Raw genomic sequence first — 25,000 nt, 5'->3', positions numbered from 1 at the left:
AAATTAGCAACAATAATTTGGTTCAGTGAGCCTAGGAAAAAAAAAAGTTTCTTTTTTTCTAAAAAGTTAATATTTAAAAAAGTAAATATGTAGCCCAACCCTAAACCTAAACCTGAACACAACATTTAATTAACTCAGAGCTAAATCTCTAGCTGAAGCTGTACATTTAGTTAGGAAACATTTAGTTTGTTCACAAATATTTAGTTTGCCAACTCAATGTGTAACTAGCACCAAACTAAACATTTAGCTCTTAGCTAGCTGCATCTTTAGTTAGCGATGCGCTATCAAACCTTCTATTGTTCACTTTAAATCCTTAACATTTCTGGAATGTTTTTCAAACAAAAAAGGATTAAAATCAAGAACGTAAAACGATTTTTTCTTCCATTTCTGTAAGGTTTATTTATGAAATGTTGGAAAACAAATTTCTGTGATTTTCCTTGCAGGCGGATGGTTGCTAAGATACTGTCTGGTAACGGCCCGAACGACGCCCAGCTGATGATGTCATCAGGCCGCAGAGCGAAGCGGGACCTGTCCGCCGGGGCCGAACCCGTCAGCGCCACGCACAGACGGAGCCGCCGCTCCCTGGACGGCCAGTCGCCCAGCAACGAGCCGCCCCTCCTCAGAGTGAAGAGGCTGGACGACGAAGAGGAAGAGGAAGAGCTCCGCCCACGAGGACCTGGGCTGCAAAGGATGAAACGCATCGATGCCATGGCAACCGCTGACCTACAGGAAGTCAACCACGGGAGTCGGAGGCGCCGCAGGAGCTGTGCTGACCTACGACCCCCAGATGTTGATGGATCAGATTCTGGATTACCTGAGGAAGTGAGAGGAGGAAGAGGAGGGGGAGAAGACAGTTCTGGTCGTGTCTCACATTTTTATTGTTCATGTCATTTCTTTGGTTTTGCTGCTTGTGTAAATTTGAGTGGATCAAATGTTTGTTGTATAAATGAGGAAGAATTTTCAAGAAGAAGCAAACTTCTGATCAAACATGTCTCAACACTACATTACCCATGAGCCTCGGCTGGTATGCAGCGATGATGTGTTCCATTGGAGTTTCTGGGCGTAAAAGCAACGAGAGCGCCCCCTGTGGTCGGATTTGTGACGCTGGGAAGGCCTGAGTTCAGGATCCAATAACAGCTGGTTGATAAATGAATCGTTCTGCTTTAAGTTGTTAACGTCACAGAGACCCAAACGTCATCATTTCCGTTTGAAAACAGAATGCTAACAGTAGCTAGCATCGTCACAGCTCTGAGTCAGACCAAACCAGCATTAAAGCTGACCTCTGACCTTCAGACACAAAGTTCTCATTGGCTGACTTCTTGCAGCAAGGCTTGCTGGGAGTCGGAGTTGACAGGTTTCTGTCCCCAATGGACATGTGATGAACAGTGTTTGTGACCGTGGCAACAGCTTCTGAGCTCTGTGATTGGTTCCTAGTTGTTGATGTTCTCGTACCTTCAGCTTGTTGCTGTGCTGACTCGCCCGTCTGTGGAGAAACTTTGATTTGTGTCACAATAAGAAATAAAGTCGTTAAATTCACTCGTCTCAGTGTCTGCTGAAAAACTCACCAAGGTCACAGGGTCACCAGCGTCAGGTGACCTCTGTGACCTGGTGGAAAGACCAAACCACAGAGCATGCAGTCACTAGTTGCTATGGTGATTCCCTCCTTTTCTAGGGAACCAGGCACAGGATCACAGACCAGCCCCATGTGAAAGTATGAGTCCACCAAAGTGGGCGGAGTCTAGAGTCACTTAGGGGCGTGCCAAACGTGGATACCAGGGCAGGGGTGAGTGGGTCAGCAGAAAGAAGCTCTGCTGCCATTTCTCCACTTTATCACAATAATCGGAGACTTTTCAGACCCAGAAAAGTTTTTTTTAATCGATAAACCAACTTTTCTGTTGTTGGAGACATTAATGGCCACCAGGGGGGGCCAGAGCTGGACCAGACCTGAGGAATGTAAAGTTAAAGGGGCGCTCCCTATTTATTTATTAGTTTTGTTCATAGGAATTAAAACATTGGGCCCTGCCAATTCCAAAAAGAATCATTTTGTGTGTTGGAAGATTGTTTTCAGCAGTAAAAATGAAATGTTCCCTTCCCAGACCAAAAACACATATTTGCCCTGAAGCCCCTGATCTGCAGGAATCGGTTCCTTCCTGCTTGGAGCTGCAGGTGTTCAGCAGCAGTCAGTGGAAACAAGAACCACTGAGCTGTTACTGCGCTGCTAAGAAAAATGATAAAGTAGGTGTTAAAATCAAAAAGAGAGAAAAAGCTAAACGTATCAATTTATAAGCCAGTTTTTCTCCGAGAGGCTAAGCTAGCATTTAGCATAGCTAGCTTAGCCTCCTTTACACTAACATTTAATGAATTAAGGAAAACATCACCAACATATTGACATATTTCACTGGACCTTTTCCACTTAACAGGCGAGTCGGTCAGCAGCAGCTTAGTCCCTCCTGACCCGTCCTTCCTCTGCTGAGGGGAGTTAAGCTGCAGCAACTTTTATATACAAAATATATTTTTTTTTACATATTTGTTAAAACTGTCATTATGTTGTGACAGTTTGATATGATGAATAATCTGTCAAAATTTTATTTCCTCTGCTTTCTCCCAGAACTATCAAGAAACAACCAATCAGAGCAGGAAAGTTTAGTGCTGTCAATCACTATCTCATGTGGCTGCTCATCCCTATGCTGCAGCTGGCATAGCCTGTTGTGAATGCTCAGTCTGGTTAGTCTGCAGTGTGTTTTGTCAGCCATCGCCTCCCTTTAAGTCGCACACAGAGCTCTGAGACAGTGCAGTGGTTTCCTCTGACTGAGAAGGACATCGCTGCAGCAACAGGAAGGGGGGCGGGCCGCTGTCATTCTCAGACCTGATATGGAAACTGGACCATTGCACTCCGGAAGTGAAGGGGGCGCTATATATCCATGTTTTTATTTTCTTTGTGTATATTTTCACCTTTAGGAAGGATTTTCACTCTCAGTTTGTGTTGATCTTTTCTCTTTTATTACAGTTTTAACAGATTCTGTCACTTCCTGTGTTCTTCTAAATCTGCTCCTCATCTTTTCGGCCTGAGGCTGCCTAGTGGCGTGGGGTGGTAACACGACAATATCACTACATTACTAAATCAGAATAGTCTTATATTTACCATTAATTTCAGCATTACTGGAACCATAAAAGATCAATTATATTATTAAACACCATATTTTTCATTGTGATTGAAGCTAAAAAAAGACAATTTTACATGATTTCACATAATAATTCTCATAACAAACAGTAATAAAACAACAGGACGTCTGAGTTATGGAGCAGCTTTATTGCTGAAGTCTCACTACAATTTACAGAGAAACGTTATTCTGTTTCAATTTTGGATCCAGTGAAGTAAAGAAATCATCATCACTTTAAACAGTAGCGTAAAATCAATGATTTATCTGGATCTATAGCTCTAGATCTATACCTCTATCTATTATGACATCTATAAAGAACGAGCAGGTAAACATCAGTCAACACTAAAACATGCAAGACAAACTTTCTCTGCAGACGTCATCAACAGAAATATGAACAAAGCTGGAGTTTGATCTGCGACAGAATCACAAACCCTGCAGTGACTGAACCTCCTGAACTTCAATCTGCTGCAACACTTTCAGCTTCTTATTGGAGAACATTCAGAAAATCAGACGATTCATCTGCACATCCACTGTAAAACAGAACCGATGCTGGAGCAAACAAAACTAACTCAGGACAAATGACCTGGATGTTCTAGATCTATAGCTCTAGATCTATAGCGATGGATCTATACCTCTGGATCTATAGCTCTAGATCTAGAGCTATAGATCTATACTGTTGAAATAATATTTTAAATTAGCACAATACTGCACAGGATAGCTTTGACACATATAAAATATAACATAGAAAGTTAAAGTACACTCTAGGTTCATATAAATTTAGATGAAACTAAAAACGGCTCACTCTCTGAACGCAGATAAATTCTTAAAGGAGGATCAGACAGAAAACAGTCTTAGACTCCTTGGATCTCTTTAGACAGGGAGTCTGTCTGCCAGGCAATTAACAAATTCCTGAGCATGGTTCAAAAGTTCACTAGGATCTTAAAACTTTTTATAAATAATTTTATCTATATTAGAAATTAACTATATTTCTTTAAGCATGTTTTTAAATAGTTACTTATTAGATCCAAACTTATAGTCATTATTTAGCATTACATTGTGTGCAAGCTTGGTTAAAAATAACAACTACTTTCTTGTGGAAACATTTTGAGGCACAGATAGCGCTGCAGCTGCAATCATATATCAAACTGGACAGCGGCTGATACGAGAAGGGTTTGCCGTATATCTGCTTTTGGGGCTCTTTGCAGGAGGTAATAAAATTAACATTGAGACAGCCCACACAAAGGAAAAGAACACACCTCCTAATGCATACATTTAAATGATGAGATTACGCATCTATAAAATGATTTGGTTTACAGCAGAAGTTGGAATCTCTTTGTGCTGGGTGAGAGTTTTCCCGGAGGATGCATCTTTCTGTCTTTTTTACTCAGTTCTTTGTCTCTGTTTTGTAATATCTTGGACTTTTGCTCTAGTGAGATGATTATTGTAAAGTTCTTCTTGGATTGATTTTCTCTGGATAAAACTCTGAATATCTGAAGTCTGACATCGTATGATTGCTCTTTTCTCTCTGCACACTTACACAGACACAGAATTCGGGACTAAGAATTAATTAACGAGCTAGATCAAGTTCTTCATCTTTTTAATTCTTAACAATACCTCTAGATCTATAGGACTGGATCTGTAGCTCTAGATCTGTAGCTCTAGATCTATAGCGATGGATCTATAGCTCTAGATCTATACCTATGGATCTATAGCGCTGGATCTATAGCTCTAGATCTATAGCTCTAGATCTATAGGACTGGATCTATAGCTCTAGATCTATAGCTCTAGATCTATACCTATGGATCTATACCTATGGATCTATAGCTCTAGATCTATAGCGATGGATCTATACCTCTGGATCTATAGCTCTAGATCTAGAGCTATAGATCTATAGGACTGGATCTGTAGCTCTAGATCTGTAGCTCCGGATCTATAGCTCTAGATCTATACCTATGGATCTATAGCTCTAGATCTATAGCGATGGATCTATGCTCTAGATCTATAGGACTGGATCTATAGCTCTAGATCTATAGCTCTAGATCTATACCTATGGATCTATAGCTCTAGATCTATAGCTCTAGATCTATACCTATGGATCTATAGCGCTGGATCTGTAGCTCTAGATCTGTAGCTCCGGATCTATAGCTCTAGATCTATACCTCTGGATCTCTAGGACTGGATCTATAGCTCTAGATCTGTAGCTCTAGAACGTTGCAACAACTCCTTCCTGTTGTTGCTGCTGATCTGGCCAATAGAAACTCTTTGTGAAAACAGCTTTTGTCAAGCACTGATAAAATCACAACTGCAGAACCATAGGCCAACCTCTGACCTCTGACCTCCCGTTCATCAACAAACTTACTGGAAAAGCCTCAACAGTTAAATAACTTCCTAACTAACCGCCCGCTTCGACTCCTTCCAGTCTGGTTTCCATGGTGACCACAGCACAGAGACTGGCCTAGTCAAAGCCTTCAATGACATCCATATAAAATACGGACTGTGGGAGAACCACAGAGCTGGTTCTGTTGGACCTCAGATAGACTGGACTCTCCGGTCCAGACTCAACTGTTTCAATCTTACATAAAGAACTGGAAACCTCTCATCAAAGAGGTCAGAGGTCACATGTAGATTCCCCAAGGATCAACACAAGAACCCTCTGATTCTGTATCTCCCTGCTCAGGTCATAACAGGAAAGAACATCAGCCACCAGATCTACAGCTACAGATCTACAGCTACAGATCTACAGCTACAGATCTACAGCTACAGATCTAGAGTTACTGATCTAGAGCTCAGGTTCTGGTTCTGGTTCTGCATCAGAACCAGAACCAAACGAGGAGAAGCAGCTTTCAGCTTCTATGCACCACAGATCTGGAACAAACGTCCAGAAACTGTAAAACAGCCGAAACCCTGAGATCCTTAAAGTCCAGACTGAAAGCAGCTGGTTGGTTTTATTGGAAACATAATCAATAATCAATTTATTGATGACCTGATGGATTGTTGATTCTATGACTTTGTGATTGTGATGTAAAGCTCTGGAGACACCTTGCTGCTGAAATGTGCTATACAGATAACACTGATTGATTGATTGATTGATTGATTGGTTGATTGATTGGTTGATTGATTGATTGATTGATTGATTGATTGATTGATGATTGAGACAGAAACAGTTTTATCACCACATCAGGTTTCATTAATCCAACATAAGAAACTGAAAATATTTCTAAAGTTGAGATCTATTGATCACTATATTATTAATGGCTCATTAATAATATCAGTGATGGAGTTTATCATTTCTCCACTGAGGTTCACAGAAGCTCAGATGAAGCGAAGCTTGAAATGTTCTGGAGTTCTAACAAATGGTTCTGGTTCTAATGAGCAACGGAGGAAAGAAGAAAACAGACGGACAAAAACATCCAGGTGGTTCTGACCGGGTCCGCCTCACTGGACCCGAGAGCCGACTGTCAGCTGCTCCAGGCGCCGATTTGAAGAAACAAGACAGAGGAAGCTAAAGCTTTAGCTTAGCAAGCTAACTAGCTCCAAACTAAATGGCAAGCTAAATATTTCATTTAAGCTAATTATTTACTTTGAATTATCTATTTAGTAAACAAGCTAAACATTTAGCATGCAGTTAAATAGTTTAGCTTTCACCAACTAACTCTGCAGTCCCACCCACTGTGGATCTGTACGGAACGTCCAGGGAACCTTTAGGGAACGTCTAGGGAACCTTAGGGAACGTCCAGTGAACCTTTAGGGAACGTCCAGGGAACCTTTAGGGAACGTCTAGGGAACGTTCAGTGAACCTTTAGGGAACCTTTAGGGAACGTCCAGTGAACCTTTAGGGAACGTCCAGGGAGCCTTTAGGGAACGTCTAGGGAATCTTTAGGGAACGTCCAGGGAACCTTTGGGAACGTCTAGGGAACGTCCAGGGAACCTTTAGGGAACGTCTAGGGAACCTTTAGGGAACGTCCAGTGAACCTTTAGGGAACGTCCAGGGAACCTTTAGGGAACGTCTAGGAACGTCCAGTGAACCTTTAGGGAACGTCCAGGGAGCCTTTAGGGAACGTCTAGGGAATCTTTAGGGAACGTCCAGGGAACCTTTAGGGAACGTCTAGGGAACCTTTAGGGAACGTCCAGGAACCTTTAGGGAACGTCCAGGGAACCTTTAGGGAACGTCTAGGGAACGTCCAGTGAACCTTTAGGGAACGTCCAGGGAACCTTTAGGGAACGTCTAGGGAACGTACAGGGAACCTTTAGGGAACATCCAGGGAACCTTTAGGGAACGTCTAGGGAACGTCCAGGGAACCTTTAGGGAACGTCTAGGGAACCTTCAGGGAACGTCCGGGGAACCTTTAGGGAACATCCAGGGAACCTTTAGGGAACGTCCAGGGAACCTTTAGGGAACGTCCAGTGAACCTTTAGGAACGTCCAGTGAACCTTTAGGGAACATCCAGGGAACCTTTAGGGAACCTATAGGGAACGTCTAGGGAACGTCCAGGGAACCTTTAGGGAACGTCCAGGGAACAGGCTCCGGTCTGTTCACCACATGCAGGAACTTTAACAGTTCCACTAAAACGACGCTCGTCTGTTGATGAAGATGATGAAACCTGGCGGTGTGGGCAGATCCCTAAGAAAGAGGAGAGACATGAGAAGAAGAAGAGCTGACGCAGCAGAAGAAGAGCGGACTCACCTCCTCAGGCGGACATCAGCAGACCTGCGGTCACTGAAGAACAGAAACATGTTCAGCATCAACAGTTCAAGCCTGAGCTCAGCGTTCTTCCTGCGGCGGCGGCTCACCGTCCGGGGCGTCGGGCGGCAGCAGGGCGTCCTGCCGGTTGGCCAGGACGAAGGCCAGCGTGGCCAGGATGGCATAGTCCAAGATCCCCAGCAGCGCCAGGATGTACGCCCAGTGGACAGAGCAGTTACTTGGAGAGAAGCTGCCCACCTGGGGAAGGGGCGGAGCTTAGACCAGGAGCCTAACACCAGCAGTGAACATCGTCAAGGTAACGAGGCTGCTGGTCAGCAGACACAGGAAGTTCTGCTGATGGTAATTCTGACGGATTATCATCAGAACCTTAATGGCAGCTTTGATAAAACGTTTTTTACCGAGTCTCCGCACAGAACTCTCATCTCTGGACTTTCCCATGAGTCGGGAAACAGGAGACACGCCAGGCCGAGACAGAAGCCTGCAGACAGAGAGGAGACGTCAGCACACACAGCGCCACCACCAGGCTGGGAGGGGAACTGCAGAAACATCGGCCATCTTTGTTTCACCTCCAACCGTAAAACACCAAGATCACACCAAACAGAGTTAGAAAAAGCTTTTACTCTGGTAGTCCACTTCCAGTTATCGGAAAGTGAATTTGGATATTAACAAATTAAAGTTAGTAGTTGTATAAAATGAAATACATAACTGGTTTCAAGATAAATGTTTATCTTTTTAAATGCTGTATTGCATTTTTTAACTCCAACGCTAAGCCAAAAGCTGTGTGGTTAATGATTATTACTACTTTAATCCTGAAATTTCAATCTTTGATATTTGTAAGTGAATGACAACACAATAAAATTATGACTTGAAAATTAATCCTCAATTTTTTCTCTTAACAGCTAAATAGACAAAGTTATCGTAACGGTAGCTTGACTATCTGAATTTCATCAGGTTCTAACAATCAGACCCATAATGAGGTTGATGCTCAGAAAGCGGGTCAGAACCAGAACTGTGATTTCCTGCCATTATTGGACCCGGGAGGACCAGCAGAACCGGGCCTGACCTGCTGTCAGCTGCAGCCAGGCGCAGATCTTGTAGACGGTGGCAGCGCTGCAGAATCGGAAGAGACAGAGACAGAGGACGCTGGTCCACACCGCCACAGAGACACGCCCACCAACACGGCCACCGACTGGAAGGACGGCAGCGGAGACAGGCTGGACAGGCCGCCGCGGCAGTCCGGGACCGGCCAGTCCGACTCCAGGCAGACCTGGACCCAGACGGCAGACAAACTGAAGCAACAGCCTTCACACAATGAAACGTTCAGATTGATAAATGATGTCAGCAGTTTAGTGACGCTGCTGATTGGTGTTATTGTTCACACGACTTTTACGATTGATTGTGGAGGAATTGGTTGTGGAAGCAGTTTTGTTTCTGGCGTCCAGGACAAATCCTCCTTCAATTCATCCATCCAGCTGAAGATGGAGGAAGAATAACAGCTTTCAAACTAGTTAGCTCGTCTCGCTTCATGTAAATATTTGGCTAAATACTAAATATTCATTTAGAAAAACTCAGCAGCTGCAAAGTGAACAGCACTTTATTGACAGTCATGTTGACACTTTTAATACAAAGTTGACTTTATTCAAAATGTCTCGATATTAACCAAGAAATCATGATCTGTCATAAATTTGTTGTGAAAATATTTCTGATTAAACTTCAAAAATTATGTAGGTGAGAACAAGATTAATGACACTCAATGACATCATCATACCTGGTGCTTCGTTCTGCTTTATTTCAGGTAGGAAGAAATAATTACTGTTTTGTTAATTTTTGGACAGTGCAATAACTTAGTGACATTACTATTATGACATATTTATGACATGATGATTTCTGGTAATGTCAAGTTGTCATAAAACATTTAGAATAATGTCAACTTTGTATTAAAGTGTAAAGATTTACTGAATGATACTTTGACAACAGTCATAACTATTCATGAAGACCCATGTTCATGCTGTTTATGTTTATGACGGTGTTATGTCAGTCTTATTCAAACCTGTCAAAGTGTTACCCCTAAACATTTCCATCTATCCATTAGCTGACCCCACAGTGGGGTCACCAGTGGGGTCATCAGTGGGGTCACCAGTGATGCTGGTGTGTGTCGCTAAATATTGAGCTGAAGCTAAATAGTTAGCTTTGACTGTATCAGCGGTGGTTAGCCACTCCAACCCGAATCAGCAGACGGACTGTTGAAGCATTGCCGGGTTTCAGACACGTGACCCTGATGACGCGCGACATTCAGATGGCGGTGAGGAAGTGGATTTCTCTGGATCAAATCAGAGCAAAATTGATCACAACAGAAGCTAACAAGGCTGGACCAGACAGGCAATGCTACCGCTAACGAGAAGCTAACAGGTTGTTTCTCTGAGCCTGGATCTCCTGGGTCAATCATTTGTTCAGCTTCTGTGAACCCAGTTCCCAGTAAAACCCAGTTCCCAGTAAACCCAGTTCCCAGTGAACCAGTTCATGCTGGAGTTGTAGTTGGTGTTGAGTCGTTGGAGGATTCAGGTCCAATGTGGGTCAACTACTAGCAGCGCCATGTTCATGTCTGGACACCAACAGCTCACTGTCTCTCGCTTATATTGAATTATTCAGCTTTTTTTCTACCATGAAAGAATAAATACATTTTCTGTTCGTGACTCGGCACTGAGCTAGACTGCTAACAACATTAGCACTCTGGGGGCCGCCACGCTGGGGCGTAAAAATAAAATCTTCCATCAGTAACTGTACAATAAAATATCTGAACATACAATGGAAACAGTGAACCACTGCCTGCCAGAAAGCGGCGCTGTTGTTTCTGCACCTCCTGTTTTTAGCTGCAGACTGTTGATCCACTTTTCTCAGGAGTTTTTTTAAATTAGCTCCGTGTGACCGACGACCTTCGACACGCAGGAATAACGTTTATCTTTCTGTCCATTAGAACGGCAGGAACAACCGTACAGGACAGACTTTAGACATCTTGATGCTGGATCAACAGAAAGAAATAGACTTCCTGCCCTCCACCTGATTGGGTGACTCGGTGCTACGTCATATGAAACCCAGCAGTTCCACTTTCACATTATGTCACTTCGTTCAGGTAAAGTCAGATCTCCACTGAACTGACATCATCTCCTCCTTCATGAGAAAAGTTACAAAAGTTGCACCTCAGCATCACGAGTTCTTACTCGCTGCAGGATTACAACAGAAAGAGGCGCCCCCTTGTGGTGACACCTACCAACAGGAACCAAGCAGCAAAATGACGTTCAGGCTGCAGGACGCTGCCGTCTGATTGGCTGATCACCTCACCGTTAAATCAGGTTCTGATTGTTCAGCCTCCTCACCTCAAACAGGCCCATGGTCCGCTGGGCCGCGGCGGCCCGGAGGCCGTGGTTCCGACCCAGGACGGCTGGACCAGGATGACCACCTGGATGATGGCGAAGCAGAGCGTGCACACGGCCCACAGCACGCCCACGGCGCGCGCGCTGCGCACGAACTCGGTCTGGTAGAGGCGGAAAGGTCGGCGAGGCCCGGAGACACCGACATCCTGGAGGTTCTGGAGAACCCGACCGGAACCAGCAAACAGCAGCCTCTGGAGCCGCACCGGATCAGAACCGGTTCCTCTGCTGATATTCCCAACTTGCTGCAGTTGGTTCTGATTCTTCAGCTCCCCAGATCCAGAACCAGAACCAGGTCCGAACAGTTCCAGTACAGATCCGAGCTCAACCAGAACCGGTTCTGAAGGACTCACCGATTAATGTTCTGCTTCCTGACTGAAAGAATGAGCCAATCAGAGAAGCGCATCCATCCACCTGCTGAACATCAATGATCAATAATCGCAACGTGACTGATGAGTCAGCAGCCAATCAGAGCGCAGCAAAATCCCGCAACATGAAAGAGGAAACAAACAAAAGATCAAAGGTTCCGGAGCCACAGACATCAAAGCGCCGACAGCCTGTCAGATTTACCGACACATGCACGAGCCGAGGCGCGTTCACGCTTCAAAGGTCAGCCGACTGGAAACACGAAGAGAACCGAACCGAACCGAACCTTAGCTGGAGCCGCGGCGGACTGCGGTCTGACGAAGAGGAGGAAAATGGTGATGAAGAGGAGGAAAATGGTGATGAAGAGGAGGCAAAGTTCCCGGATGCTCCAGACTGTCACTATGGAAACAGGCTCTGGGTTCATCACCATGGTAACAGAAGATAATCTGCCCCAATCTGGCAGATTTTCATCCAGAAACAGAAATCTGATTAAATATGTCCCAGATTTACAGAGCATTTAGGAATTTCTATTAAAATAAATAAAAAATAGTTTTTATCTTGTTTTATTTTACAGCAAAACATTTTGTTCAATGAACATAAAATTCTCCTCGTCTCTTTTCTTCATCCAGGTAAATAAAGTCAGAAAAATATTATGAACAAATGATTCTGTATTTATGGAAGAGAAGCTGCAGCAGCTGAATCCAGACGCCATTTTGATCAGTAATAATCAATCAGGATGATCAAAATGAAGGATTTTAACATAAACTGATTTTATGTTAAAACCGCTTGCCATACCCTGAAGACAGCAAAAAAATTTAAAAACTGAAAATCAGAAAAAAATATTTTTATTGTCAATAAAACAAATGGAATTTTTTTTTACCTCAAATATTGATTATTAACGAGTCGGTTCTGACCCAGTTCTGAACCAGATCAGAACTGGATCAGAACCGGGTTGTGTTTAGAGAGTGACATCATCTCCCAATCCAACCAATCACATCACAGCAAGATTATTGACGTTACAGGAAGTCAGAATTCTTACAGGAAGTGTTCCTTCGAAAATCAACTGTTGGTAGGAGTTTCAGAATAAAAGCGTGTTTTGATCAGGAAGTGATTTGCACTAAAACGATAAAAGTGGAGCCGTTTCCATGGCGACCAGCCAGCTCAGCTCCAGGGAGGAACTTCCTCTCCAAACTTGGCGAAGTGAGCAGCGTTCTTGGCCTCGAACAGAACCTGAGCAGAGCAAGGAGAACATGAGCGGTACCGCCAACCCGTCGGAACCGGACCGCGCCCGACCTTGAGCCGCCTCACCTGGTGGTGGACGTAGGACTCACACAGGTAGCACCAAACGGACAAATCAGAGAAGCTGAGCACCACGGGGTGCTCTGACACGGCGCCGTGCGTCACCATGTGCTCGTTAACGTAGCGACCGCAGCACACCTGGAGGAGGGGAGGGACAGGTGAGACAGGGACCACATCCTGGAGATGGGGAGTGGGGCAGAGCCTCACCTGATAGCAGGTGAGGCAGATCCAGTTCTCGGCGTCAGAACCGCAGTCGCCGCAAGGCTGGAAGACATCAACTCCCGAGGGGGGGGGGGCTTAACAGCATCCAGGTGAGGACACCAGGGCAGAGGGTCCACCACGTACAGAGCGTCCTGGGGAAGGAGGGACAGGTTAGACGTCACACCTGGGCACTCATTAAGGGTGCGGTTAGCAGGTGAGCTAATAGCTACTGACTCCGCCCATCTCAGTGCTGCACGTCAGCTCCAGAGACACCTGAGGCGTCGACCAACCACAGGTTCCTTCTGACGTAAGTTCCGCCCCTTCGCCTGACCCGCCTTCTTTACGGTCTGACTCTGCTGCTGCTGGTAACACTCTGACAGGAAACAGGAAGTGGTCAGATTTGAAAGTAGAGGTCAGCGAGTGGCGTATCTAAGAGACTCACCTGAGTCTGCATGCTCTCTGCTGATTGGCTGTTCTCCAACTCAGACTCCACATCACCTTTGACCTCCATTGTGGGCGGTTCCTGTGGGGAGGGCGGGCTTGAGTGATATCAAGACTGGCCAATCCCTGAGTCAGCTGCTCCACACCCTGCATCTGATTGGACAAAACAAGTCATGTGACTTTATGCAATTCAGAGGAAAATCCTTTTTCAATCTGGGTGTTACCGTAGCACCCTCCTGTCCAGCAGGGGGCAGCGGCCGTTTGTCTGACTTCCTGCCTAGAGAACTACGTTTCCCACGATGCTTTGGGGCGGGGAGGGCCAACTGCACCGACTCCGGAACTGAAAAGAACCGAGTCAGACAGAACCAGATTAGGATGCGGATACGGAACTGGAACCGGATTCAGAACCGGATACAGAACCGGATTCAGAACCGGATACAGAACCGGATTCAGAACCGGATACAGAACCGGATTCAGAACCGGATTCAGAACCGGATTAAGAACCGGATACAAAACCGGATTCAGAACCGGATACAGAACCGGATTCAGAACCGGATACAGAACCGGATACAGAACCGGATACAGAACCGGATTCAGAACCGGATTCAGAACCGGATTAAGAACCGGATACAAAACCGGATTCAGAACCGGATACAGAACCGGATTCAGAACCGGATACAGAACCGGATTCAGAACCGGATACAGAACCGGATTCAGAACCGGATACAGAACCGGATACAGAATCGGATTCAGAACCGGATACAGAATCGGATTCAGAACCGGATACAGAACCGGATACAGAACCGGATACAGAACCGGATTCAGAACCGGTCCAGGACCCAAACTCACCAGTAATCCTCAAGGAGCGCCAGTAGGGGGCGTGTTGTCGGATGACTTCCCTGATGGTTGCCACGGCGCAGTGATGGGGGGGAGGGAAGGGTGTTGTTAGGGATGGGGGAGCGTCTCCTAGCAACACGCTGGTGCACATCGCCATGGAGTCAGAGATGGACGTCAGGTTGTAACCGCCCTGCAAAGAAAGCCGGCCAATCAGGAGCAGAGGAGCATCAGCCAATCAGGAGCAGAGGAGCATCAGCCAATCAGGAGCAGAGGAGCATCAGCCAATCAGGAGCAGAGGAGCATCAGCCAATCAGGAGCAGAGGAGCATCAGCCCATACCTCTAGGATGATGAGGACACGCCCCCCAGCCAGTGACATCAGCAGGTGCGTGAGGTGGGCGTATCCCTCAGGAGTCACCTGGTATCCGCCCAGCGGATCTCCCCGGGCCGCGTCGAACCCGGCCGACACCAGAACCAGTCCGGGGTTAAACTGCAGAGGAGAAACGGCCCAATGAGAACGCCGCAAGAAGGCGGCCAATCAGAGGTCTTCAAATAGTTTCTATTATATGTAACAGTAAAAGTTATTGATCAACCAATAACCAATGGTTCTGTGATTGATTACCTCGGCCGCGATCGGCATGACAACATGATGAAATGCTGCCAGGTAATCGGAGTCGCCCATTCGCCCGCCGCTCCACGCTACGTTCACGTTAAAGCCCGCCCCCTTGGCCACGCCCACCCTGTCGGCGGCGGCGTCCTCCGAGAATGGGAAGAATGTCCCGCTGTCATAGCGATGGAGAGAGACGTACAGAACGCTGCAGAGGGAGACAGAACGTCAGAGACAGAACGTCAGAGACACAGAGACAGAACATCAGAGACAGAGACAGAACGTCAGAGACAGAACGTCAGAGACAGAACGTCAGAGACAGAACGTCAGAGACAGAACGTCAGAGACAGAACGTCAGAGACAGAACGTCAGAGACAGAACGTCAGAGACAGAACGTCAGAGACAGAACGTCAGAGACAGAACGTCAGAGACAGAACGTCAGAGATCAGAGATTAGAGACAGAACGTCAGAGACAGAACGTCAGAGACAGAACGTCAGAGATCAGAGACAGAGACAGAACGTCAGAGACAGAGACAGAACGTCAGAGACAGAACGTCAGAGATCAGAGACAGAACGTCAGAGACAGAACGTCAGAGACAGAGACAGAACGTCAGAGACAGAGACAGAACGTCAGAGACAGAGACAGAACGTCAGAGATCAGAGACAGAACGTCAGAGACAGAGCGTCAGAGACAGAGACAGAGCGTCAGAGACAGAACGTCAGAGACAGAGCGTCAGAGACAGAGACAGAGCGTCAGAGACAGAACGTCAGAGACAGAACGTCAGAGATCAGAGACAGAACGTCAGAGACAGAACGTCAGAGACAGAAAGTCAGAGACAGAACGTCAGAGACAGAACGTCAGAGATCAGAGACAGAACGTCAGAGACAGAGCGTCAGAGACAGAGCGTCAGAGATCAGAGACAGAACGTCAGAGACAGAGCGTCAGAGACAGAACGTCAGAGACAGAGACAGAACGTCAGAGATCAGAGACAGAACGTCAGAGACAGAGCGTCAGAGACAGAACGTCAGAGACAGAGACAGAACGTCAGAGTCACGTCGCTGCGTCTCACTCTCACTGCTTCCTCACCTGTCGTCGTCTTCAAACATGTGCTGTGTCCCGTTGCCATGGTGAACGTCCCAGTCGAGGATCAGCACTCGCAGCTGAGGATCATGGGAGTTTTTCTGGGCGTAGCGAGCGGCGAGAGCGGCGGTGTTGAAGAGACAGAAACCGCTGGGAGCGTCTCTCTCGGCGTGGTGACCCGGAGGGCGGACGATGGCCACGCCGTTACTCAGCTGCAGTGGAGACAGGCAGCCACCAGGGGGCACAGCCTCTTTTATTTACTTACTTGAATCAGAGTAGGATGTTTTTTAACTGTAAAATCACCTGACATTTATTTTTACCTTCGTGTGAATCTAACAGTTCCTATAAAGAAAATGAATTTTAAGGCAGGACTCCATGATCAATACTTCAGAATAAAAATGAGGAATGATAAACTTTATAAATAAAAAAAATGACTTTAAATCTGTTTGGCCTCATTGAAACTATTTTTCTAATAATTTGAAGTCTTCTGGTGACATTAGAACTTTATTCTGGAGATTTAAAACTCTAGTTTGGCTGTGATGATGATGATGATGATGATGATGATGATGATGATGCTCTGTCTGTCTGGTGCGTTGCTGTGCGTCCCGCCCTGCTGACGCCTCCTCGGGGCTCCTGGGTTCCTGTGTTCCTACCTGGCCGCTCAGGATGGCGTCCACTGCGTTGAAGCAGCTCCCAGCAGCTAACTGGGCGCACTGGAAGCTGTGGTTGCTGAAGAAGATGGAGGTGAACTGGTTTCCCAGTCTGTGAAGGTCGCGGGGTTTCATCTCCGCCGTCGCCTTCATCTGCTCGATGTGCTGCAGGCTGCAACACACACAGGTAAACCCTCCCGGTGGAGACGGCGGGGCACACGACCTTTCACCTCTCACCTGTGACACAAGGCCAGCTCCTCCTCTGTCGCCAGGCGGGCTGGTATCCGATGGCAACGGGCGACCAATCCCTGCTTCTGATGTTTGGAGAAGATCTTAGAAATCCTCTGAGGCTGTTCGGGGTGATGCCTGCAACCATTCACACGTTCACCACGACGTTCACACGTTCACCATGACATTCACACGTTCACCATGACAGGCTGACGATTCACACGTTCACCACGACATTCACACGTTCACCATGACATTCACACGTTCACCACAACATTCACACGTTCACCACAACATTCACACGTTCACCACAACATTCACACGTTCACCACGACATTCACACGTTCACCACAACATTCACACGTTCACCACAACATTCACACGTTCACCACAACATTCACACGTTCACCACGACATTCACACGTTCACCACAACATTCACACGTTCACCATGACATTCACACGTTCACCACAACATTCACACGTTCACCACGACATTCACACGTTCACCACGACATTCACACGTTCACCATGACATTCACACGTTCACCACGACATTCACACGTTCACCACGACATTCACACGTTCACCATGACATTCACACGTTCACCATGACAGGCTGACGATTCACACGTTCACCACGACATTCACACGTTCACCACAACATTCACACGTTCACCACGACATTCACACATTCACCACGACATTCACACGTTCACCACGACATTCACACGTTCACCATGACAATCACACGTTCACCACGACATTCACACGTTCACCACGACATTCACACGTTCACCATGACATTCACACGTTCACCATGACATTCACACGTTCACCATGACATTCACACGTTCACCATGACATTCACACGTTCACCATGACATTCACACGTTCACCATGACAGGCTGACGATTCACACGTTCACCACGACATTCACACGTTCACCATGACATTCACACATTCACCACGACATTCACACGTTCACCACAACATTCACACGTTCACCACGACATTCACACATTCACCACGACATTCACACGTTCACCACGACATTCACACGTTCACCACGACATTCACACGTTCACCACAACATTCACACGTTCACCACGACATTCACACGTTCACCATGACATTCACACGTTCACCACGACATTCACACGTTCACCATGACATTCACACGTTCACCACGACATTCACACGTTCACCACGACATTCACACGTTCACCACGACATTCACACGTTCACCACGACATTCACACGTTCACCACGACATTCACACGTTCACCATGACATTCACACGTTCACCACAACATTCACACGTTCACCACGACATTCACACGTTCACCACGACATTCACACGTTCACCATGACAGGCTGACGATTCACACGTTCACCACGACATTCACACGTTCACCACGACATTCACACGTTCACCACGACATTCACACGTTCACCATGACATTCACACGTTCACCACAACATTCACACGTTCACCACGACAGGCTGACGATTCATACGTTCACCATGACATTCACACATTCACCATGACATTCACACGTTCACCACGACATTCACACGTTCACCACGACATTCACACATTCACCACGACATTCACACGTTCACCATGACAGGCTGACGATTCACACGTTCACCATGACATTCACACGTTCACCATGACATTCACACGTTCACCACGACATTCACACGTTCACCATGACATTCACACGTTCACCCATGACAGGGCTGACGATTCACACGTTCACCATGACATTCCACGTTCACCACGACATTCACACGTTTCACCACGACATTCACACGTTCACCATGACATTCACACGTTCACCATGACATTCACACGTTCACCATGACATTCACACGTTCACCATGACAGGCTGACGATTCACACGTTCACCATGACATTCACACGTTCACCACAACATTCACACATTCACCACGACATTCACACATTCACCATGACAGGCTGACGATTCATACGTTCACCATGACATTCACGTTCACCACGACTTCACACGTTCACCACGACATTCACACATTCACCACGACATTCACACGTTCACCATGACAGGCTGACGATTCACACGTTCACCACGACATTCACACGTTCACCACGACATTCACACGTTCACCACAACATTCACACGTTCACCATGACATTCACACGTTCACCACGACATTCACACGTTCACCACGACATTCACATTCACCACTACATTCACACATTCACCATGACAGGCTGACGATTCATACGTTCACCACGACATTCACACATTCACCATGACATTCACACGTTCACCACGACATTCACACGTTCACCACGACATTCAACATTCACCACGACATTCACACGTTCACCATGACAGGCTGACATTCACACGTTCACCATGACATTCACACGTTCACCATGACATTCACGTTCACCACGACATTCACACGTTCACCACGACATTCACACGTTCACCATGACATTCACACGTTCACCATGACAGGCTGACGATTCACACGTTCACCATGACATTCACACGTTCACCAACAACATTCACGTTCACCACGACATTCACACGTTCACCACGACATTCACACGTTCACCATGACTTCACACGTTCACCATGACATTCACACGTTCACCACGACATTCACACGTTCACCACGACATTCACACGTTCACCATGACATTCACACGTTCACCATGACAGGCTGACGATTCACACGTTCACCATGACATTCACACGTTCACCATGACATTCACACGTTCACCACGACATTCACACGTTCACCACGACATTCACACGTTCACCATGACAGGCTGACGATTCACACGTTCACCATGACATTCACACGTTCACCACAACATTCACACGTTCACCACGACATTCACACGTTCACCATGACATTCACACGTTCACCATGACATTCACACGTCACCACAACATTCACACATTCACCACGACATTCACACATTCACCATGACAGGCTGACGATTCATACGTTCACCATGACATTCACACGTTCACCACGACATTCACACGTTCACCACGACATTCACACATTCACCACGACATTCACACGTTCACCATGACAGGCTGACGATTCACACGTTCACCACGACATTCACACGTTCACCACGACATTCACATGTTCACCACAACATTCACACGTTCACCATGACATTCACACGTTCACCACGTTCACACGTTCACCACGACATTCACACATTCACCACGACATTCACACGTTCACCATGACAGGCTGACGATTCACACGTTCACCACGACATTCACACGTTCACCACGACATTCACACGTTCACCACGACATTCACACGTTCACCACGACATTCACACGTTCACCACGACATTCACACGTTCACCACGACATTCACACGTTCACCATGACAGGCTGATGATTCACACGTTCACCATGACAGGCTGATGATTCACACGTTCACCATGACAGGCTGATGATTCACACGTTCACCACGACAGGCTGATGATTCACACTTCACCACGACAGGCTGATGATTCACACGTTCACCATGACAGGCTGATGCTAGTGGCCATGTTTAGCCACACAGCGGTTGGACTCACCTGTCCCACAGGTTCTCATGCTCCATCATCTTCTCATCATAAACCAGACCTGTTGTCATGGCAAAACGTGTATTGATGGTAGCCGGTGTTGGGCTGCTGTGATTGGCTGCAGCTGTGATGAAACGCTCCTCCGGACCAGGTCCAGCCAGGACCTGGAGCGAGGCCCAGTGTGGGGTACAGCGCTGAGATGGTCTCAGAGATGGACTGCAAGGCACTGGGGACAGAGACAGGGGTCAACAGGGGTCAAACTGGGAGCACTGGGAGCTCCACCTCCCAACAAATACATAGCCAGCAGGGACGCTGTTCACTTCCTGGACCAAGTTCAAGCACTGCTAGCTAAAGCGCTAGATGTGCAACCAGCTAACCATATAGCACTAAGCTTACAGATTAGTTCCGCGAACGCTAAAGAGCTATGCTAACACATTACTTAGCAGAACCCAGACATGAATACGAAGACGCCTCTTTGAGCGCCGAGTCCTACGTTACATCGCCGCCATCTTGCGTGTGGCAGTGGAGCAATCAGAACTCCTCAGTCCTGTACTGTGGACTTGTTTGGCTTCACCTTTCACAGGTGAGGATGGAGAGCAGCTTCATCATGTCGGTGTTTCGGCTGCAGAGATGCTGCAGTCAGAGCCCAACATGACGAGAATATGGGTTCATCTCAATGGGAAGGAAAAATATATGGATATCTGTTAGACTTTTGGATAATTTCTGTCATTCTTGGATTTAGCCTGAGGACCAGGACGACTCACAACTCACTGGACTTCTCCCAGTTTGACCAGCAGACTGGACCTGGGGCCAGTGTTTCCCAGTAAAATAAAGAAATGTTTTATTCTTTATTATACTTTTCACTTTCTGTGCATTTTTAAATATCTCAATCTGAAGTATTAGTGTACTAAAACAGCTTATTTATTTATTTATTTCATTATTTTATTTCATTAAATAAATTATTTCATTATTTATTTAATGAAATAAATAAAGCTGTATTTCATGACAAAATGAAATACAGCTTTATTAAATTGTTAAGGTCAACAATTTGCTCTGTTGACCTTAGAGTAAATTTTTACTGTTAGAAATCTTCACTCTGTCTTTGCTGTCCACAGCAGTTAATATATCAAACTGTAATAATTGTTTGTCCAGAAAAATTAAGAAAAACATGTAGTTTTATGTTTGATAATGACTTTGATGATCCAAAAGTTATTTATCAATAACATATAAAAAAATAAATACAAGAAAATATTTTTGTTCTAGTCTTGACATGTTGAATATACATTAAATTATGGAGTCATGTAAGTATGCTCTTTAATGAAACACTGTGTTTGTTCATCAGGGTCAATATTGAAACCATCAGAATCATTTCTATCAAATGAAAACATTTTGCTCTTTATTCAGAAATCTCCCAAAACAATGAAATAATCACAGTAAAAGTTAGAAACTGTCTTTAGTCGTTTCTTTGATCACCAAATATATTAGTGTGAGAGAGAGAGAATGTGTCAATGACAGGAATTCACTTGAAATACTTTGTAGAACGGCACTTTGTGAAGTTCGGTCCAGTTACTTGTGTTGGCTTCCTGTCACATGGGCCAAATTCAATATGGCGGACGCTGCGGTGTATCGCAGCAATGGGCCGTCTGCGTATTCATGCCTATGGCAGAACCAACCTCTAAAGGAAAACCAACCACATATTTAGCGTAAGCTAAACTGATTCATCTATAGGCTAAAGCTATAGAACTATGCTAGCACAATATTATTATCGGAATCTAATGCTATGGTGCAGCACCAACCGGCGCTAAACTACTGAGCAAGAAACAAACCCCCCAGTCAGCCTCCAATCAGAAAGCAGGGCTACCTGTCACAGGGAGCAGTGGGCGGGTCCAGCAGAGGACAGGCTCCGCCCAGCAGAGCTGTGACGCAGGCTGCGACGCCCTCTGCTGTTGCCTGAAGGTCATAACCTCCCTGAACAGAAACAGCACCTGACTTAACTTGCAGTTAGCGAGCTTCACGGGCTTTTAGAGTGGAAAATTTACCTCGAGAGCGAGAACGAGCCGACCTTCAGCCAAACTCATCAACATGTGGGTCAGAATGTGGAAACACTGAGGGTGCACACACATCTCCCCCTGGACACACACACACACACACACACAGTGACTCAGATGACCCACTGGACGGAGGGACTGATCTCAGGTCAGTTTTACCTTTGGATCTCCGGCTGCAGCATCAAATCCAGCTGAGACCAGAACCAGCTGAGGCTGGAACTGCAAACACACACACCAGTTACTGCAGGCTAACACACCCTGTGAGTGTGTGTGTGTGTGTGTGTTACCTCACAGGCCACCGGCAGCAGCACCTGCTGGAAGGCGATGATATAATCAGCGTTGCTCATCCCGGTCTGACACACAAACAGGAAGGAGAATCAGAACCAGCGGTGCAGGAAGGTACAACAAGCGCTCCTTCTGGAGGACTGACCCAGGGTCAGCAGGTCCGGTTCTGGAGCAGACTCACCTTGTTCCAGGGCAGGTTGATGTTCCTCCCTTCAGCTCGCCCGCTGCCCACAAAGCTGGAGTTTGACTCCTGCAGGTGAGGCCAGAAGGCTCCGCCCTCATACCTGTGGATGCTGAAGTACAACACACTGACATACAAACACACACACACACACACACACACACACACCCCCACACACACACACACACACGACTTACCTCCATTCAGAGTTATGCATTTTAATTTGAAATGTTCCCCTGTATGTGTTTATGTCTTGATGGCCCCACTGCTCTCAGGTACAGGTGATGAACTGAAGCTGCTCTCACCTTTCTGTTCTTCTTTGTTTTAACTGGCTCTGCTTCCTGCCAACCAGCTGCAGCAGCTTGTTAACACCCCAAAGCTCGTTAACAGCTCGTTAACAGCTCGTTAACACCCCACAGCTCGTTAACAACTCGTTAACAACCCACAGCTCGTTAACAGCTCGTTAACACCCCACAGCTCGTTAACAGCTCGTTAACAGCTCGTTAACACCCCACAGCTTGTTAACAGCTTGTTAACAGCCCACAGCTCGTTAACAACTCGTTAACACCCCACAGCTCGTTAACAACTCGTTAACACCCCACAGCTCGTTAACAGCTCGTTAACGCCTCAGTGACAGATTTAGAAGGGGGAGTAATATCCAGGATCAGAGCTGTGTTGTTTACCTGGGATCCTCCTGGAACAGGTACTGGATGCCCTGACCATGATGGACGTCCCAGTCCACGATCAGAACCCTGACAACACAGGAACACATTCAAAACCCTTTCAGAATAAAAGCATATGCTACTGTTTCATTCACAGAAAGGGCCTGATTCCTTTCGGGTTTTGTTCTGGACTGTAATATGTTTCTGCTGAAGTTCTGGGATCGACCAGCAGGAGGCACCGCTGCAGCTGACCGTCCCTCACCTGTTGACGGCGTGGCGTTTTTGAGCGTACCGAGCCGCGACCGCCATGTTGTTGAACACACAGAAGCCGTTGGGCTGGTCGGCCTGAGCGTGATGACCTGGAGGTCTGACCGCAGCATCAGTAACAGCAGAAGAAGAAGGAGGTCAGGTGTGTCTCCTGAGTCAGGAGACAGGAACAAGTGCTGCTGCGTTTACCTGATGACGGCGAATCCATTCCTGACTTCAGAGGTCAGGACCCGATCCACTAGCTGGAGGACTGAACCAACAGCCGTCACACAAACCTGGAAGGACTCCTGACATGCACACACATACACACACACATACACATACACACACACACACACACACACAGCAGGTAACATGATGAACTTCAGACATCTTCAAAGTGTCTGACCTCAGACAGAACGGCAGCCATGTTTCTGGTTTATTCTAGTGGTTTTCATAGCAACAGAGTAAGTATGGGTTTAAATGTAAAGTGTGTGCAGGTGTGTGTGTGTGTGTGTGCAGGTGTGTGTGTGTGCAGGTGTGTGTGTGTGCAAGTGTGTGAGCAGGTGTGTGTGTGTGTGTAGGTGTGTGTGCAGGTGTGTGTGTGTGTTCAGGTGTGTGTGCAGGTGTGTGTGTGTGCAGGTGTGTGTGTGTGTGTGCAGGTGTGTGTGTGTGTGCAGGTGTGTGTGTGTTCAGGTGTGTGTGCAGGTGTGTGAGCAGGTGTGTGCAGGTGTGTGTGTTCAGGTGTGTGTGCAGGTGTGTGAGCAGGTGTGTGTGCAGGTGTGTGTGTGTGTGTGCAGGTGTGTGTGTGTGTGTGTGCAGGTGTGTGAGCAGGTGCGCGTGTGTGTGTGTGCAGGTGTGTGTGTGTGCAGCTGTGTGTGTGCAGGTGTGTGTGCAGGTGTGTGTGTGTGTGCAGGTGTGTGTGTGTTCAGGTGTGTGTGTGTTCAGGTGTGTGAGCAGGTGTGTGTGCAGGTGTGTGTGTGCA

At 46.6% G+C, this 25,000-nt stretch overlaps 1 protein-coding gene, 1 long non-coding RNA gene and 1 pseudogene across 2 annotated transcripts in view; 1 reads left to right on the top strand and 2 right to left on the bottom strand.

Moving 5' to 3' along the window:
- The window catches only part of LOC129354457 (uncharacterized), a 2,034-nt gene extending 498 nt beyond the window's left edge, over window positions 1-1,536 (top strand). The window contains exon 3 of the long non-coding RNA XR_008605149.1: window positions 444-1,536. This is a non-coding gene — a long non-coding RNA (uncharacterized LOC129354457). The remainder of the gene's footprint in view (window positions 1-443) is intronic.
- A 6,122-nt stretch (window positions 1,537-7,658) lies between these two features.
- On the bottom strand, window positions 7,659-12,146 carry LOC129354453 (LHFPL tetraspan subfamily member 3 protein-like; annotated as a pseudogene).
- A 319-nt stretch (window positions 12,147-12,465) lies between these two features.
- The window catches only part of LOC129354452 (histone deacetylase 6-like), a 15,546-nt gene continuing 3,011 nt past the window's right edge, over window positions 12,466-25,000 (bottom strand). Inside the window, 24 exon segments of the mRNA XM_055023912.1 lie at window positions 12,466-12,887; window positions 12,966-13,094; window positions 13,164-13,249; window positions 13,252-13,309; window positions 13,392-13,528; window positions 13,596-13,697; window positions 13,700-13,751; window positions 13,823-13,938; window positions 14,448-14,625; window positions 14,774-14,923; window positions 15,056-15,248; window positions 16,128-16,333; window positions 16,775-16,943; window positions 17,009-17,137; window positions 20,606-20,778; window positions 20,780-20,819; window positions 22,455-22,561; window positions 22,633-22,722; window positions 22,801-22,860; window positions 22,929-22,994; window positions 23,108-23,234; window positions 23,791-23,859; window positions 24,032-24,136; window positions 24,226-24,323. Of these exon segments, the coding sequence (XP_054879887.1) occupies window positions 12,819-12,887; window positions 12,966-13,094; window positions 13,164-13,249; window positions 13,252-13,309; window positions 13,392-13,528; window positions 13,596-13,697; window positions 13,700-13,751; window positions 13,823-13,938; window positions 14,448-14,625; window positions 14,774-14,923; window positions 15,056-15,248; window positions 16,128-16,333; window positions 16,775-16,943; window positions 17,009-17,137; window positions 20,606-20,778; window positions 20,780-20,819; window positions 22,455-22,561; window positions 22,633-22,722; window positions 22,801-22,860; window positions 22,929-22,994; window positions 23,108-23,234; window positions 23,791-23,859; window positions 24,032-24,136; window positions 24,226-24,323 (2,709 nt within the window). The 3' untranslated portion in view covers window positions 12,466-12,818.

Source organism: Poeciliopsis prolifica, unplaced genomic scaffold, assembly GCF_027474105.1.
Source record: "Poeciliopsis prolifica strain line A6 unplaced genomic scaffold, Auburn_PproV2 SCAFFOLD110, whole genome shotgun sequence".
Classification (NCBI taxonomy): domain Eukaryota; kingdom Metazoa; phylum Chordata; class Actinopteri; order Cyprinodontiformes; family Poeciliidae; genus Poeciliopsis; species Poeciliopsis prolifica.
This window is presented reverse-complemented; position numbering and strand designations above follow the sequence as displayed.